Genomic DNA, 14,107 nt, shown 5'->3' with positions numbered 1-14,107 from the left:
TCCGTACAAAAAGGGTTAGTGGGACAGATGCGATGACTGATGGGGGATGGAATGGACGGATGAGATTGCTTCCAAGTAAAAGAACGGCAGGGATTGGTGAGAAGGTGGGGGCAGCCACGGGCTCCTGACAACCGGAGGTGCAGATAGTTGGGTAAGATTCTTTGGGTAGTTTTAGGTGTCACAAGGTTCACGTGCCTTGCGTGTGCTGGGGAATGGCTAACGGTGGGAGAAAGAGGTGGGCGGTTGCGCGAATTAATTCTTCTCTTCTTGGAGTGTTGTTCCGCTACGCCAGGATTATAGCTCCGTTTGTAGATTTTTTTATTTGGCAAATAATTCAATAATAACTGTAAACTTCTCTCTCCTAATCCAATGGTTAATATTAAATATACTAAATAAAATTAATCAGAAATACCGATCATATAAATCAAAAGTATCGATCACCTTTCTAAATTATAAAGATAAATTAATTATATTTTCTTTCTCTTTTCTTAGCTATCTATTTTCTTATAAAAAATAATAATAAATTAATAAAAATTGTCATTCCTATTAATAAGGAAACGGTTATTAGAATAAGTAATAAAAAAAATACTTAAATTTTAATTTTTTTTTATCAGTTAATCTCGTCACATGTGCAAATTGTGAGTGTTGATCTATGTTTTAATGTGTATCTCATAAAGCATTAGAATTAGTCCACGCAAAATCGGCTCACATTGAAATCGTAATTCTTAAATTAATCTGAGCTAAAAAAATAACCAACGGGAAGATCCAAGCACTATAAATGCTTTGATGTATATATCAGATGGAGTATCTTCTAAGCAGCCACAGCGACTTGGGGAATTGAGAAGATTAGTATGGAAGGAGGAGTTGGAAGTCATGAACAGGGCCTTGAAATAGTCAGTAAATGACTTTCTGATAATCTCATGATCTTGAGTCCAATCTCCATTGTCCCTCATAATGCCCGCAATGGCCAATGGTATTACTCCTTCGCGCTGAGACATAAGCATGGAAGAGAGTGGTATTGTAACTTAGCCAATTATGAACTCTCGAATGGCGATTTCCTTCTTGAGGAGAAGATCATCGTGGGTGCTTCTGAGAGCTCTCTCTCCTTGGAGCCAGGAGAGACTGCCTTCCTTCTCGGTGGGACAAACTATTGAATTACAATCCCTGATGCAGCAAAGAGGAAGAGAATAAGCTCAGTAACGGTAAGGGTGAGTCGACATAAATCCCTGCCAACACCAAGACAAAGTCAGTTGACAGATCCCATAACCTCATTGTTCCAGGGCAACCAGATTCCACGAGGGAGACCATGAGAGGGGACCACAACACTACGTTGCGCTCCACCAAGGTTGGTGTACTTGGGCTTGAGCATGTCAAGGAGCTTGGCATGCAAATGGGGGGAGATCCCGCTTTGCTGAGAGCTACTTTGAGCCTTAAGCGGTTGTCTGTTACGAGCTTCCCCACAGGGGGAGAGGTGGTTTTTATTTTTTTTTTTTTTTTTTTTGCCGGTGAGGATTGGTAGGGAGAGAGTGAGGGAGAGGAAAGAGGAAAGATGTCACCAAGGAGGAAGTGAGCGCTGAAGGGGAGCAGGAGGAGGGAGGGGGTGGAGAATGCTCCAGAAGATAAACTGAAAAGTTGCACAAAAACTTTGAACTCCAAGAAGAAAGAAATTACTAGGTGTCATGGCTTCGTAGCAATTACAAGCATCTTCCTTGCAACCAAGAATGTTACGGGTTTAATTTTAATTTTAAATAATATTATAGAGAAATTATTTGGTAGTTTGATAATTTGGCTCGATTTAATAAATGGTTCGGCAGTGCGGTTAGTTTAAAAGAACTACTTGGGAACACGAGGACTTAAAGCAGGTTAAGCCTAGACTAAACAGCTAAAAATTTTGTAAAACTTAAATACCTCTGTATCTAAGGAGGGTTACTCTTTGTCCGGCCCATATTTAGCCTTTAGGCTTATGAATAATCAAAAAATTAAAATAAATTAAAATAAAAAGGAACGCTCCATACTTCAAATGCTATAAATTGAACCCAAAATATTCTGGAACTTATACAATATGAAGGACGAAATTACATGTACAAGAGACTTAAACCGCTTGCGTTCATCCATAACAATTTACTCTTGAAAGAGAAGAGCAGGTTGTTGGGGGAAAAAAGAAAAGAAAAACGATTGTAAATGGGCTTTAAAACTGCCATAATTATATTCTAGATGGTATTCAGTTCGATAATCATATGGAAAAGGATCTTCCTCCACTTTATTGCAGATTAACGCAACTGGTGTTTTTGCAACTATTGAAAAAACTTGCAGTCTCTTCAAACGAAGAAAAGCCGGTTTTTGGATCAAAAAGCATTGATAAGGATTCTTAACATGAAAAGGAAGCTGATAGATGTTTTAGGCTTGAGATGTCGAATAGCTCCATAAACCTCTGATCAGAAACCCTTGCCTTTGCAGCAGCAAAACGCTGGTACTCATCAAAAATTGAAGATAAGCACCACCTCTGTAGCTTCCTTAAGCATCCAACCACGCAACCAGTTCGGTGCTGGAAAGTTACATATTTGAAATGTAAAATGTAGTCTTTGATGGAGGCAGTATGAAATAATAAAGTATCATGTCAGATTTATTACCTTTCCTCGATTGCAATGAATAAGGATTGGATGGTTTCGAACGTCTGAAGGGAAAAATTCACTTGATTTAAGTATTAAGCAAATGATATCCAGAAGCCAAAATACATGTTTACTCACCAAGAACAACATTGAGAGCTTCACGGATAGTATCTTCTGGGATGTTGACAAATGGTTCCTGTAGCAAAAGTAAGTTTTAGTATAGGAATAAAGAGCAAAAGAAAAATTAGTAGAAACATTCTGCAAGTTGGCCTAGAATAAGATAACAGCAAAAGGAAGCAAACACCTCAATAGTAAAGCCTTGATAGTAAAAGAAATGATGTGAAAAAGGAATCGCATTCCTGAAGTAGATGGAATAATCTTTCTGGTGTGAAAGTCTTTATAACAGAAATTGTCACATAGAATACAGACCACTAACTGAACAGCTCTAGCAATGAACAGTTGATCTCTAACACCCCTAAAGAAAATCACACATTTGTCATTGTAGAAGCTCTTTTACATTGATTGATCACAAAAAACTTAAATATGGTTCTCCCTCCTCCTCCCTGACTAATCGTCCCTTGCTTTATAAGATAGGAAGAGCAGAAACTGTTTAAACTGATCATCAATAAAGATCAGAAGTCTGACACGATAAAAGCTTTGTAAAACTAATGGAAGCATAAGAGAAAGCAACAGCTAGACGGCTGTCGCATGCACATGTAAAGTGATGCTTGTGTTACAGGTTATTCCTGTTGTCGCTAGAGGCTTAGGGTAATATATACTAGTCAGTTAGTCAGTAGGACTTCCTACGCTTTAGCAGGCCTTCAACTCAAGCTTGATCCTAGCAGGCTAGCAGAAATATTTCTACACTTTGGTTATTATTAGCATTTAGCAAGCACCAGATGGAGAAGCACTAAAGTCAGCTGATGGCCCATCCACTCGTTAGATAATGTGAGGATATATACAACAACAAAGGATATATCAAATTGGTCTTACATCATGTTCTCTGCCATGTCGCGAATGATACATCAAATTGCCATGTCCCAGGATTGGAGTTTCAGTGAGAAAGAATCCTGGTGGCAGGTACTATAATAAAGGAAGTATGTAGTAAATAGACAAAAATACCGGTTCATATATCATCACTTTCTTCAGCATAAAGAAGATTAAATCAAAGAAAAGGTTTATATCCATTATACACATATAAGAGCATTAGAGATGGCTTAATTTTCAAATGAAGCACCCTGAAAATGAAGTTCCTTTAGATAATAACAATATCTAGTCAACAGGTAGGAAAATTAGTAAACAAAGTTCGAGCCGAAGGAATCTGCACAAAACCATTAGCTGAAAATAAACTAAGCAAGGTAATGAAGAAGTTGAATACCTAGACTTACAATTTGAACTTGAGGTCATGCTTTCCATGTGCACGAACTTGTTAGCAGGAAAATCCCACTCTAAAGAAATTTCAAGTTCACATAAATAATTTCTTGTCTTCAGTTTTAACTATTTAGTCTCTAGTGATAGAATATTTTAAGACATCCATAGCTTAAATGTAAAGTGTCAATCAAATATCTCGGAAACAATTTAAACTCGACAACAATCTAATCTCACTAACATTCGAGAACTAGAGTTGAAGTGGCATATTATGACTAGTAATATGTCAAACTTTAAGACTCTTCTGTATAAATACGTAATTTGGCCTTCCAAGGTAATTTTTAAGTTAGAATTTTCTGAGGGGCAATATGGAAGAAATCTTAAGAACCAAAAACTCAAAGAAGCAACATATAAAGATGTGCATGCAACTAAAAGAAAAATAAAAAACTTTCATAACTATTGCAGAACACATGTTAAGGGTCAATTTTGAGACCTGGATAAGGATGGGGATGTTGAAGAACCAAGTGTTCAAACTAATTATTAACAGTTAATTAGAAGATAAAACATCCACACAGTACATGACTAAAGCAACAAATTAAACTGATCTAAGAAGATACCATGAATATAAGAAAGAAGAACGTCGATAGTGATTTAAATGAATTATTGTCAATCAAATCCACTGAAATCAATTGAGATCTTAGAACTTATCCATGCAACTTGAACAAATTCTAGGATTTGGGGTTTCGAAACAGAGAGAAAAAAATGTGACCTTTACCAAATCCACACATCTGAAAAAGAACAATTTTTACCTTACAACCATCGATCCCAAACTGGAACAACACGATCCCGTTCGCCCGAAGGAACTCCACGTTCGCCTCCGGGTATGGCTCCGGGCAAAGGCACCTTCACACCAAAAAGAGAAGGAAAAAAAAAAAAAAAAACCACCACCACCACCAAATTAAAGAAACCAAACAACGAAATCGCAATCGAATCGAAGTCCGAGAAGACGAAGCATTCACTTACAACACGGAGCGCAGCTTGAGCGTCTCCAAGAATCCGAAATTGGCGACGTCGGGGAATCCGGAGCGGAAGACGCCGTGGTCAACCATGGCGAAGTTTAGCGGCGGCACGAAGAGCTCTTCGCCTCCCTCCCTCCCCGCCGCCGCCGAGTACCGCAAGTGCTCTTCTTCCTCCTCGTCCTCATCCACCTCCACGTCCACCTCTTCCTCTTGGATTTGGGCTTGCTTCCTCATCTCCAGCTTCATCGCCGCAAGGGAATATTCTCTTCTAGATTCCCTTCCTCTGGGAATCTCCTGAGATCTTCCCGTGTCTTAAGAAATTGGGAAGGGTTTGGAATCGGTGGGTTTGCTGCTGAGAATATACTGAGGAATAAGGAGGGAGACGGAGGGGGGGGCGGAATTGGATTATTTATACGCTTCATGCATTCCATTGTACCTTTCTGATTTTAAAATTGCTTTATAAGTTTGTTCAAAAATAAAATATAATAATCGATGGATAAGTGTTGTGATTAAACAGTCATTTGTGACGTAGACGATGAGGAACAGCGAGATGGGGAAAGTGGAAAAAAGAAAAAGGTTAAAAAAATTAAAAGGCCAAAATTATACAATTCTTTTGACTATATAAACTATAACAACCCCATAAATAGATGCGACATTCTTGTATATTTTATATACTTTTTTTTTATTTATTGTTAAGAGCTAGTGGATTGTCCCATCAACTAAATAAGGTACTAAGGATAAACATAATTAAGCATGGATTATTCTCACTTTTGTCATTAAGATTCATATACCGAGTGTGATCAGGATAGTTAGATATATATGTGATCCATATGCTTAGATTGCTCGGAATGAATTATATCGCACTGCATAGAGCACACACCATATCTAATCATGCTTATTATGATTCAAGAGCTCCTTTGTTTGATTTCGAGTGTAATTCGTCGTGCTTATACTTAGTGTTTTCTTAAGATAAAAAAGAACTAAATTTCTTTTACAAATTTGCCGCAACGATTACAGAAAGCTAAACTAAAATCGACGACAAAAAAAATAGAGAGCAACTTTGGGAGAAAGAAAAAAAAAATCCATCTTAAATATACCCAAGACCTAAAATCTACTCGGTTTCCTAACCGGTCAAATTAACTTTATAATTAAAAAAATTACTTGAGTAATCAAACTTAAGTTGGATAATTGGATACTGACCGTTCCTAAAAGGGGCACATAGGCATGTCGAATATTTTTATATCAATGCAATACAATTCATTAATATAAATACAAAATTTGGAAGGGAAAAGAAGAAAAAAAGTGTGATAAGAGGAAAGAGATTGGAAAGTGAAAGGGGGAAGATGAGAGATTTGGAAAGTCACTCACGTAGGGATAATAAGACAGGAGTCACCTTCGAGCTGGATTGCTTCCAAAACTTCTCAATGCTTTTTTTGGGTTATATTAATCGGTAAAAGCCAGTGGTAGCATCTCACATCATCATCATGTTTAAAAATCTTACCATGATTTCTAATTTTTTTATTTAAAATAAAAAATATATAGGATAATAAATCTTGGTATCACATCCTATGAAAGATACCTTGAGAATATTCCTTTATTTACAATATACAAATAAATTTTTTTTTAAAAAAAATTAATTAATTGAGCCCAACTAAAATTCCACACCACTCCGAACTTTGACCTGATGTGGTAGGTCCCAGGGCATACTCTGACACGTGGAGACACTCTGGATTAGAGTAGCATCGAGGGATGGGAAAAATTCGATGGTGTAGGTTTTATTGGAAGATTTTATTAGTATTATTATTTATTCCTAATCACTTTGTATCTTGTCAATTTTGGGAGGATAAAGACTTTGACGTGGACGACGACAAAGTGTACGGCCAGAATTGGGGTTTGAAATTTGAAGGAAAATCAAAGTCCACTAGAGAGACCTTCTAGATTAAGTAGTATGATAATTTAAAATTTTAATGCAAGGGAGCTAAATAAGCTCTCAGAGGTATGGTATGAATTTATACATTTACGTGTCTTTATTAAACAAAATAGCCCTACCCATATTAAGCACAGTTTCTAAGACTTGCAAATAATAATAATAATAATAATTACACGCAGGGACAAGATCGTGATCCAATGCTTGTAAGAAAGAGATTATATTTATGATTCTTTTGTTAAAAAGGAATTGACCAAATGTAAATTATTAATAAGTAGATATTTGTATTGGTGTGGTGTTATTTTCTATTATTATTCTTGTAACTATGAACCTAGACAAGTGGTCCCCTTTCAATTTCGTATAAAAAAAACTTGTGGTTTTCTAGCAGACATCAGAGAAGGAAGCAAGATGAGAATATTCACATCTCAAAAGGGGAGAACGAAGAGAGCCATACAAATTTTTATCTTTTAATATCTAGAAATGACCAACATAGGTATCAACTCCTTATTTTAATTTTAAGGAATCAAACTTTGTTTTACCAACTTGAAAAAGGCGAAAGCACATTCCAAGGAATATACTCCATTAAGGGACTAGCTTTAAAGACATTTTTCTTGTCCTATTGTTCTCTAAGCTTTCCGTGGGCTCTTGATTGAAACAAGAAGTACAATAGTTGGAGATAAAATTGACAAGGATGTACAAGGGATTGATAGTTCCATCATACCAATAGAAAAGAAGAAGAAGAAGAAGAAGAAGAAGAGGAGGAGGTGGGCTCAAGTTCGAAGAAAAGAAGAAGAAGAAGAAGAAGAAGAAGAAGAAGAAGAAGAAGAGGAGGAGGTGGGCTCAAGTTCGAAGTTTCCGAACCAAAACGGGTCAATATCAACCTATAGTGAACCGAAACTAATGTCTGAACTAGTTTCGGGGATTAACAATGAGTTTCAGTATCAGTCAAAACTTCAAACCATGATATGAGCAATAATTTAACTGTAATTACTCTATTACAAGGTACTTTCCATTAGCTTAGCTATATAATATAAATGTAAGGATCTTCACTACTCTTATGAAGGAAAGGAAGATTGGTTGTGTTTTGATCAGTCCAAATCTAAAGTCAAATTCTCTCCTAGTTGCCTCCTAAATATTGAAAGAAAAAAGGTGCAACTTCTTTTGAGACTTGGATGGATACAAAGTGAGCACACAAAGCAACCAGAGCATAAAATGAGATTACTACATAAATAAAGATTGACAGATGTAAGGAAAAAAAGACATTAAGGAAAGACAAATCATTCTTCTATCTCTCCACATAAGGATGGTTATGAGATAAACTATATGAAGAGCAATCATAAAATGAAATTACCTAGGAGTTGCAATAATTTATGAGATCTTGTATCAGGTAGAAGTCTGGAACAGCACCCAATTTGCGAGCTCCAAGATCAGCACCCTATCCAGTTGCAAACTAATCTTGACCGTTATGAAGTTGCTAGTAATACCTACAGCAATGTATCATGATACTGCAGAATTATCCAGATGGATCAACTAACACATCTTAGCAAGAATTTCACTGCCATTCCATGTAAGGAGATATGTAAAACATTGTGTCACACTATAAAGTAATATTGCTTGGAAGTCGCAAGGACTGTTATAAAAGGACTGAAAGATACCGGCATGATGTATGAAGAAATAGATTTTCTATGAAATGAAAGTTGAATCTACACGGGAAGAAGGCCACTCATCACAGAACAAAACATTTTCAAATAACACGAGCAAATGTTATGGTTCCACCGTTAAGCATATCAAACCAGTCTTAACATCTCCTTGGAAACAAGCAAGGTTAAATGGTTACAGCTGCAAAATTAACAAGAGAGTAATGTATAAAGGGCAAAAGATTGGCTTGATAGAAGCAGAAAGACATAATATATCAAATTAAGAATATACAAGCCAAAAGGTGAACCATAGCTTAAGAAATTTTCTAGACTTAATAAGTTGGACTAGTCTCCCACAACATAAACAGCTGGTACAAATGAACAAATGTAAGCACAGACAATAGTATAAAGTAGTAATAGCTGGCTGACCAGATGAAAAAAAAGAACTAGGAAAATAGTTAGTAAATCTAAAAATAGCAGATTGCTCATTATACTAAACTTGAGATGCAAAGTGCGGGAACTTTCTACTAAGACATTCAAGGAATTCAACCGCGAGATAGATTTGAAGTTAGCAGTGAAACTGATTTGGGTTACACAGTAAACTTTCTTCTTAATAGATTCATTCATATTATTGTCAACATATTATAACAGATAATTTTATGAAATTTATGGACATCAAACTTATCCTATTATTCCATAGCAGATGCTAGCTATGATGTAGTTGGAGACGAAACCACAGATAAGACATCAGGACTAGTTGCATACACAGTACTGAATCCAAATAATAACTGCATGTGTTGTAGTCAGCTCTTAACAAGGTGCTTGATCTAGAAAATCAGTAGCTTTATAGTATCAAAATGTGGATCACTGTTGGATGATGTCCATACCAGAAGTACCCTAGTTTGCTCAGATAGATTCTTCTCCTGCCATTTCAGAGGTTAGTACCTAGCATTTACTAATATGAGCTCCAATTGAGTAATTTACTGCTTAGACCAGTCCTTGAAAGACTAAATTACAAGTCCAAGATGTTTGAGATCAATTACTTACTGTACAACCAGCCCTTAAATCTAAAAAACTAAAACCGCTAGATAGTGAAAACTCTCAGCTTTTAGTTGCTGATCCAAGTCTTTCTGACAACTATTAAACATCAGACTTGTATCAAAGCAATATTATTCTAGACTTCCAGTGCATGAGGCTCCATGAAGGACTACCAGACTATAGAGTGCAAGATATATGCAGTTCCGCACCAATTATTTGAAAGGTTGCTTGCGCAGCTAGAACCCAATCTAAATTCTACTTCACGTTAATATCGGATCTTTTATTAGTGGCTATCATGTTTTGGCCTAGTGGTCGATCGAAATCATGGAAATCTTAATATGAACCATTGCAACTGACATCATTCTTATAATTTACATTTTTGGGGAGACACCAATTCAGATAGAGGCTCTGATTAGCTGATCAGTCTAGATGATTATTGTCTTTCAGAAAACATGGCTAGTACAGCACACATTACAATTCAGAAAGATATTTTTAATGGCCAAGCATATAGAAACATGTTTGATGGGGGCAAGTAGAATTCATGAAGATTATTCTAGCTTCAGAACAACAGCTACTTGCAAGAGAAAATGGATCAAGGTGATCTTCAATGGAGGAAGAAGGAAAATTTTGTATCAACAGAAATAGCAAAAAACCTTAAAGGTATAAGAATATTTTTTTTCTTTTGTTTTTACTTATTTACAGGCTAAGGATTGGCAGAAAATACTTGGACAACGTACAAATCTTCTTATATCTGTAGCTTGAATTTTATCTGATTAAGTGAACTTACTAAACTAGGGATATTGAAGTTGGTTTAGATTTCACATCTTAGTCAAGTTAATGTTTTAGGAGCCCAATTTTGATAATTATTCGAGGATTTCCTATGCGGGTCATCTTAATTTTTCTTAAAATGATTTTCATGAATTATTTTGAAAAAAAGTAGTTATACTTTTTAATATTGTCTCTTTATTTTCTTTGCCTCTTAGCATCTTCCTTATCCTTTTCTCTCTTGTATCACATTTATTTCACTGTTCTTCTTAAAATTCCATTTGAAACTTTTAAGATATCCGTATTTCATTTTACTCTCCATGCAATAAAATCGATGAAAATCTCTTTCTCCTCTGCCCAGTGAGCATGAGCTAAGTAAGGCCCAAATCTGTACTTTAGATCTAAATGCACTGTTGTGACCACAAAAAGAGTTACCAATGTCATTCTTTACTCTCATGCAGGATTTTCTAACTAGAATTTTTTTTATAAATTTACTCTTGGTTGCTGAGATGAATTGTAACAACGAAGGAACAGCAACAAATTTGAGGATATATACCAAACTTATTTATAGCCAAATAGCTTACTACTTTTCTGCTGTATAAGAAAGCCAAGAGAATTAGGGGTCAAGGAACACTAAAAGTAACATTTGAAAAGATATTTATGTAGCTACAGTGAGAAGACTGATTCATATAGTTATGTCATTTTTATATTAAAATAAAGTGATAACTTGCCCTTCTATAAACCACCTATTTGGTATTAAAGAAAATTGCACTATCAACAACCATAATTTCAGAACAGTGATAACAAGAAGCATCAAGATTTAAAATTGCCTCTTTGACCCTCCCAGAGACATACTAAGATAAGGAGTACAGATACTGCAAATTAGGATCACAAATAGTTCTCAAAATCATAGAAGCATGTGGGATTAAATCTAATAAGACATATATATCCTCTTGAGGGAGAACAGGCAATGAGCATTAAGACCAGAGATTGCCCAATACATCAGTATTCTGAACTAATTTCTTATCAGTTATCTTTCAAAATTTCCCAACGTTTAAGAAAATACAGACCTGGGCCAATAAATTACCAAGACTCTTCCATCAAAGGAACAGCACATGAATAAAGCATGAGAAGTCCACAGTGCACCAACAGAAATTTGGCAAGGACACTAAAAACTGCAAGTCATTCCACACTGCCATCTAGAATCTATTCATCCAACCCAAGCAGGTCAATCAGATCAATATCCCTTCCATAAACTGGAACTCTTGTCATTCAACTATCCAGCACATATTTATCCTCCCCGTTGGCATTAATGCCTGAAGCATCAACACTCAAACTCATCACCTTTTTTTCTTCACACTCTGCAACAGCTTCATTTGATGAATGGTTCTTTAGAACAACAGAAATGTCTGCTTCAGATGCCCCCGCCAGCTGGAATCTATCAATAGCTTCATCAAGATTCTTTTTCCAATTACTGAAACCTAGCTTGAACTCAACTTGTGAGCGCTCAAAAAGCATGTTGCCCCAGAAGAGATGGATCTGCGATCTCATCACGGTTGCCTGCTCTGCTGCCTCATCTGCTGTCAACTCTGGCTGACTATCTTCTAAACCTTGCTTTTTCCTCTTCTTCAAGATTGCATCTTTTTTGTTCAGTCCAGGGTCTTTAAGCTCAGCCATCCTCTGCTCTTCCACCTTCTCCCACATATCTGTAGCTGCCTTCATCTTCTCCTCTGCACTATCAAAAAGATTGATTGTCTCTGAGGAATCCCATGTCGACAGGTCAACCTTGTCAGCCAGAGCAAAGGACCAATGCAACTTCGCCGTCTCAAAATTCTGTTGGCCCAAAGCAAGCAATCCTTCATAGAAATCTGGCTTGATCCGAAGCGCTTCCTCATACTTTTCTGCAGCAAGGGCATACCTTTCCCGGACCCAATCATAAGCAATGCGCAGCTGAGCCGACATGACTTCCTTTGGAGAAGTCTCATCAAGAGGAATGCGTTTCCTTGCAGCACACATATGCACATTTCCCCAGTTAAAGAAAGCCAAAGCCGCCACCTCTTGGAATTTTGCAGCTGCCATCTCAAAAAGGCCTTGGGCATCCTCGCTCGTCACGGTCTCCTCAAGAGCCTCAGAACACAGCTCCATCCCAAGCTCATGCAAGTCCAAGTGGGCATCAGGGTCAATACCAACCTGGTTACGGAACAATTGAGCAAACTCAAACAGCCAATCATCAATCTCGACCTCCTTACACTCAGCATGACCACATTCCTTCTTTCCAGCAGTGACTTTTTCTTCTACTGCGTTTTCCTCCATATCCATCCTCGCAACATCGTTATCTGTTGCTTCTTGCAACGAATCCCCGGCCAAAGAATTGGACAAGCTCTCATCACCCTTAACCAGCCCCTCATCCTCCTCTTCTTCTTCTGGCAATGGTGGCTCTTGCTCAGAGTTCACCTCCACAATGTGAAGCCTTAAAACCTGAAGCTTCGCATCTATATCCATCTCAACCCCATCCTTCTTCTCTTTTGAAGCAAGCTCGTCTAGAGATGACTCCGCTAACCTTAGCTCAGGGGTGCTGGTGATTGTGACAAGGTCGCCATCCGCATCTTTATACTTAATCAACACCGACTTTGAAGACGGAAACCGCTTCGACACAACCTCTCTCAGCACCCTAAAGTTACACCCTGCCGGCATCTGTGCAAGCCGAATGTCGTGATCATAAACAAGCTTGAGAGGCCTCCATTTATCCGAGCAGGAAGTCTTCCTGACCGTCAATTGCACCTTGGAACCATCCAAGACTGAATCTTTTGGTTGTGTAACTGCAGGATTAGAAGGTGGAATCGGTTTCACACGTGGCGGCGATGTGCTCCGGGTAGAATTGGCGGGCTTCTCCGCGAGCAGTGAGGACGGCAGCTTAGAGTTGATTGCTGATGGCTTCTTGGGGCCGGGACGAGCAGGGAGAGAGGGGCCGAGCCCAAGGCCGGTGACGACAGGGGCCGCAACACGCACCGCCGACGCACCAAGTGCAGCCGGCGAGGGGCGACTAGTGGCATCGACAGCCGCGAAAGCTGTTCGAGCCGGGGAAACCGTGGCGCGAAGCCGACGAGAGAGTTCGAGAGCGTCGCGGTGAGACGGGTCGATCGCCAACAAAGCATGGACATCGTCGAGGGCAAGGTCGTACCTGCGAAGCGCCTCGAAGGCGCGGGCGCGGCGGAGGAGTGCGCGGGGGAACCGCGGCTGCGCCTGAAGGGCCAGCGAGCACTCCGCCGCCACCGCTTCGTGGTCGACAGGGCGCATCTGCATGAGGCAAGCGGCGCGGTTGCTGTGGAAGACGGCGCGGTCCGGGTGGTTGCGGGGGGTCAGCTTGAGGGCTAGGTCGTACTGTTGCAGCGCCCCAGCGTAGTCCTTGGATTGGAAGAGGCGGTTGCCTTCTTCCTTGAGCTCGTGGGCGCGTTTGAGGAGCAGCGAGACGTCGAGATGGATTCCATTGGGAGGAGGGGAAGGGGTGGTGGTGGAAATTGAATTGGTGGTGGTGGTGGTGGCGGTGGCAGTGGCAGCGGCGGCAGCGGTTGGCTTCTTCTTCTTGCCACTGGATTTGCCCATGGGTAGTGGGAGAGAATGGAGGGAGTTAGGGTTTAAGATAGAGGAGGAAGAAGATGAGGTGTTTGGTAATGAGAGAGGAGAGAGAGAACCCTAATATGATGGGAGTCTAGAACGTTCGACCAATGGGAGATATACATATTA

General features: G+C 38.8%; 2 protein-coding genes across 3 annotated transcripts; both read right to left on the bottom strand.

Moving 5' to 3' along the window:
• Window positions 1-2,012: 2,012 nt before the first annotated feature.
• Window positions 2,013-5,430, bottom strand: LOC140794978 (inositol diphosphatase DSP4-like). Of its 2 annotated transcripts, XM_073147309.1 has the most exons (6): window positions 5,001-5,388; window positions 4,787-4,880; window positions 3,603-3,692; window positions 2,748-2,805; window positions 2,631-2,674; window positions 2,013-2,545 (listed from the first exon to the last, which is right to left on the bottom strand). In XM_073147309.1, the coding sequence occupies exons 1-6, from the start codon at window positions 5,240-5,242 to the stop codon at window positions 2,369-2,371; spliced, it is 705 nt and encodes a 234-aa protein (XP_073003410.1). In that variant the 5' UTR covers window positions 5,243-5,388; the 3' UTR covers window positions 2,013-2,368. The 2 variants fall into 2 exon arrangements, with proteins under 2 accessions (XP_073003410.1, XP_073003411.1); XM_073147310.1 differs by lacking the exon at window positions 3,603-3,692 and having other exon boundaries at window positions 5,001-5,430.
• A 5,831-nt stretch (window positions 5,431-11,261) lies between these two features.
• LOC140794977 (protein CLMP1) lies at window positions 11,262-14,068 on the bottom strand. Its single transcript, XM_073147308.1, has one exon. The coding sequence runs from the start codon at window positions 13,964-13,966 to the stop codon at window positions 11,636-11,638; it is 2,331 nt and encodes a 776-aa protein (XP_073003409.1). The 5' UTR covers window positions 13,967-14,068; the 3' UTR covers window positions 11,262-11,635.
• Between the last annotated feature and the right edge of the window lie 39 nt (window positions 14,069-14,107).

This window comes from Typha latifolia, chromosome 9 (assembly GCF_019914945.1).
Source record: "Typha latifolia isolate L0001 chromosome 9, TyphaL0001v2, whole genome shotgun sequence".
Taxonomy (NCBI): Eukaryota; Viridiplantae; Streptophyta; class Magnoliopsida; order Poales; family Typhaceae; genus Typha; species Typha latifolia.
Note: the sequence above shows the minus strand (reverse complement) of the source record. Positions and strands in the feature narration are given on the sequence as shown.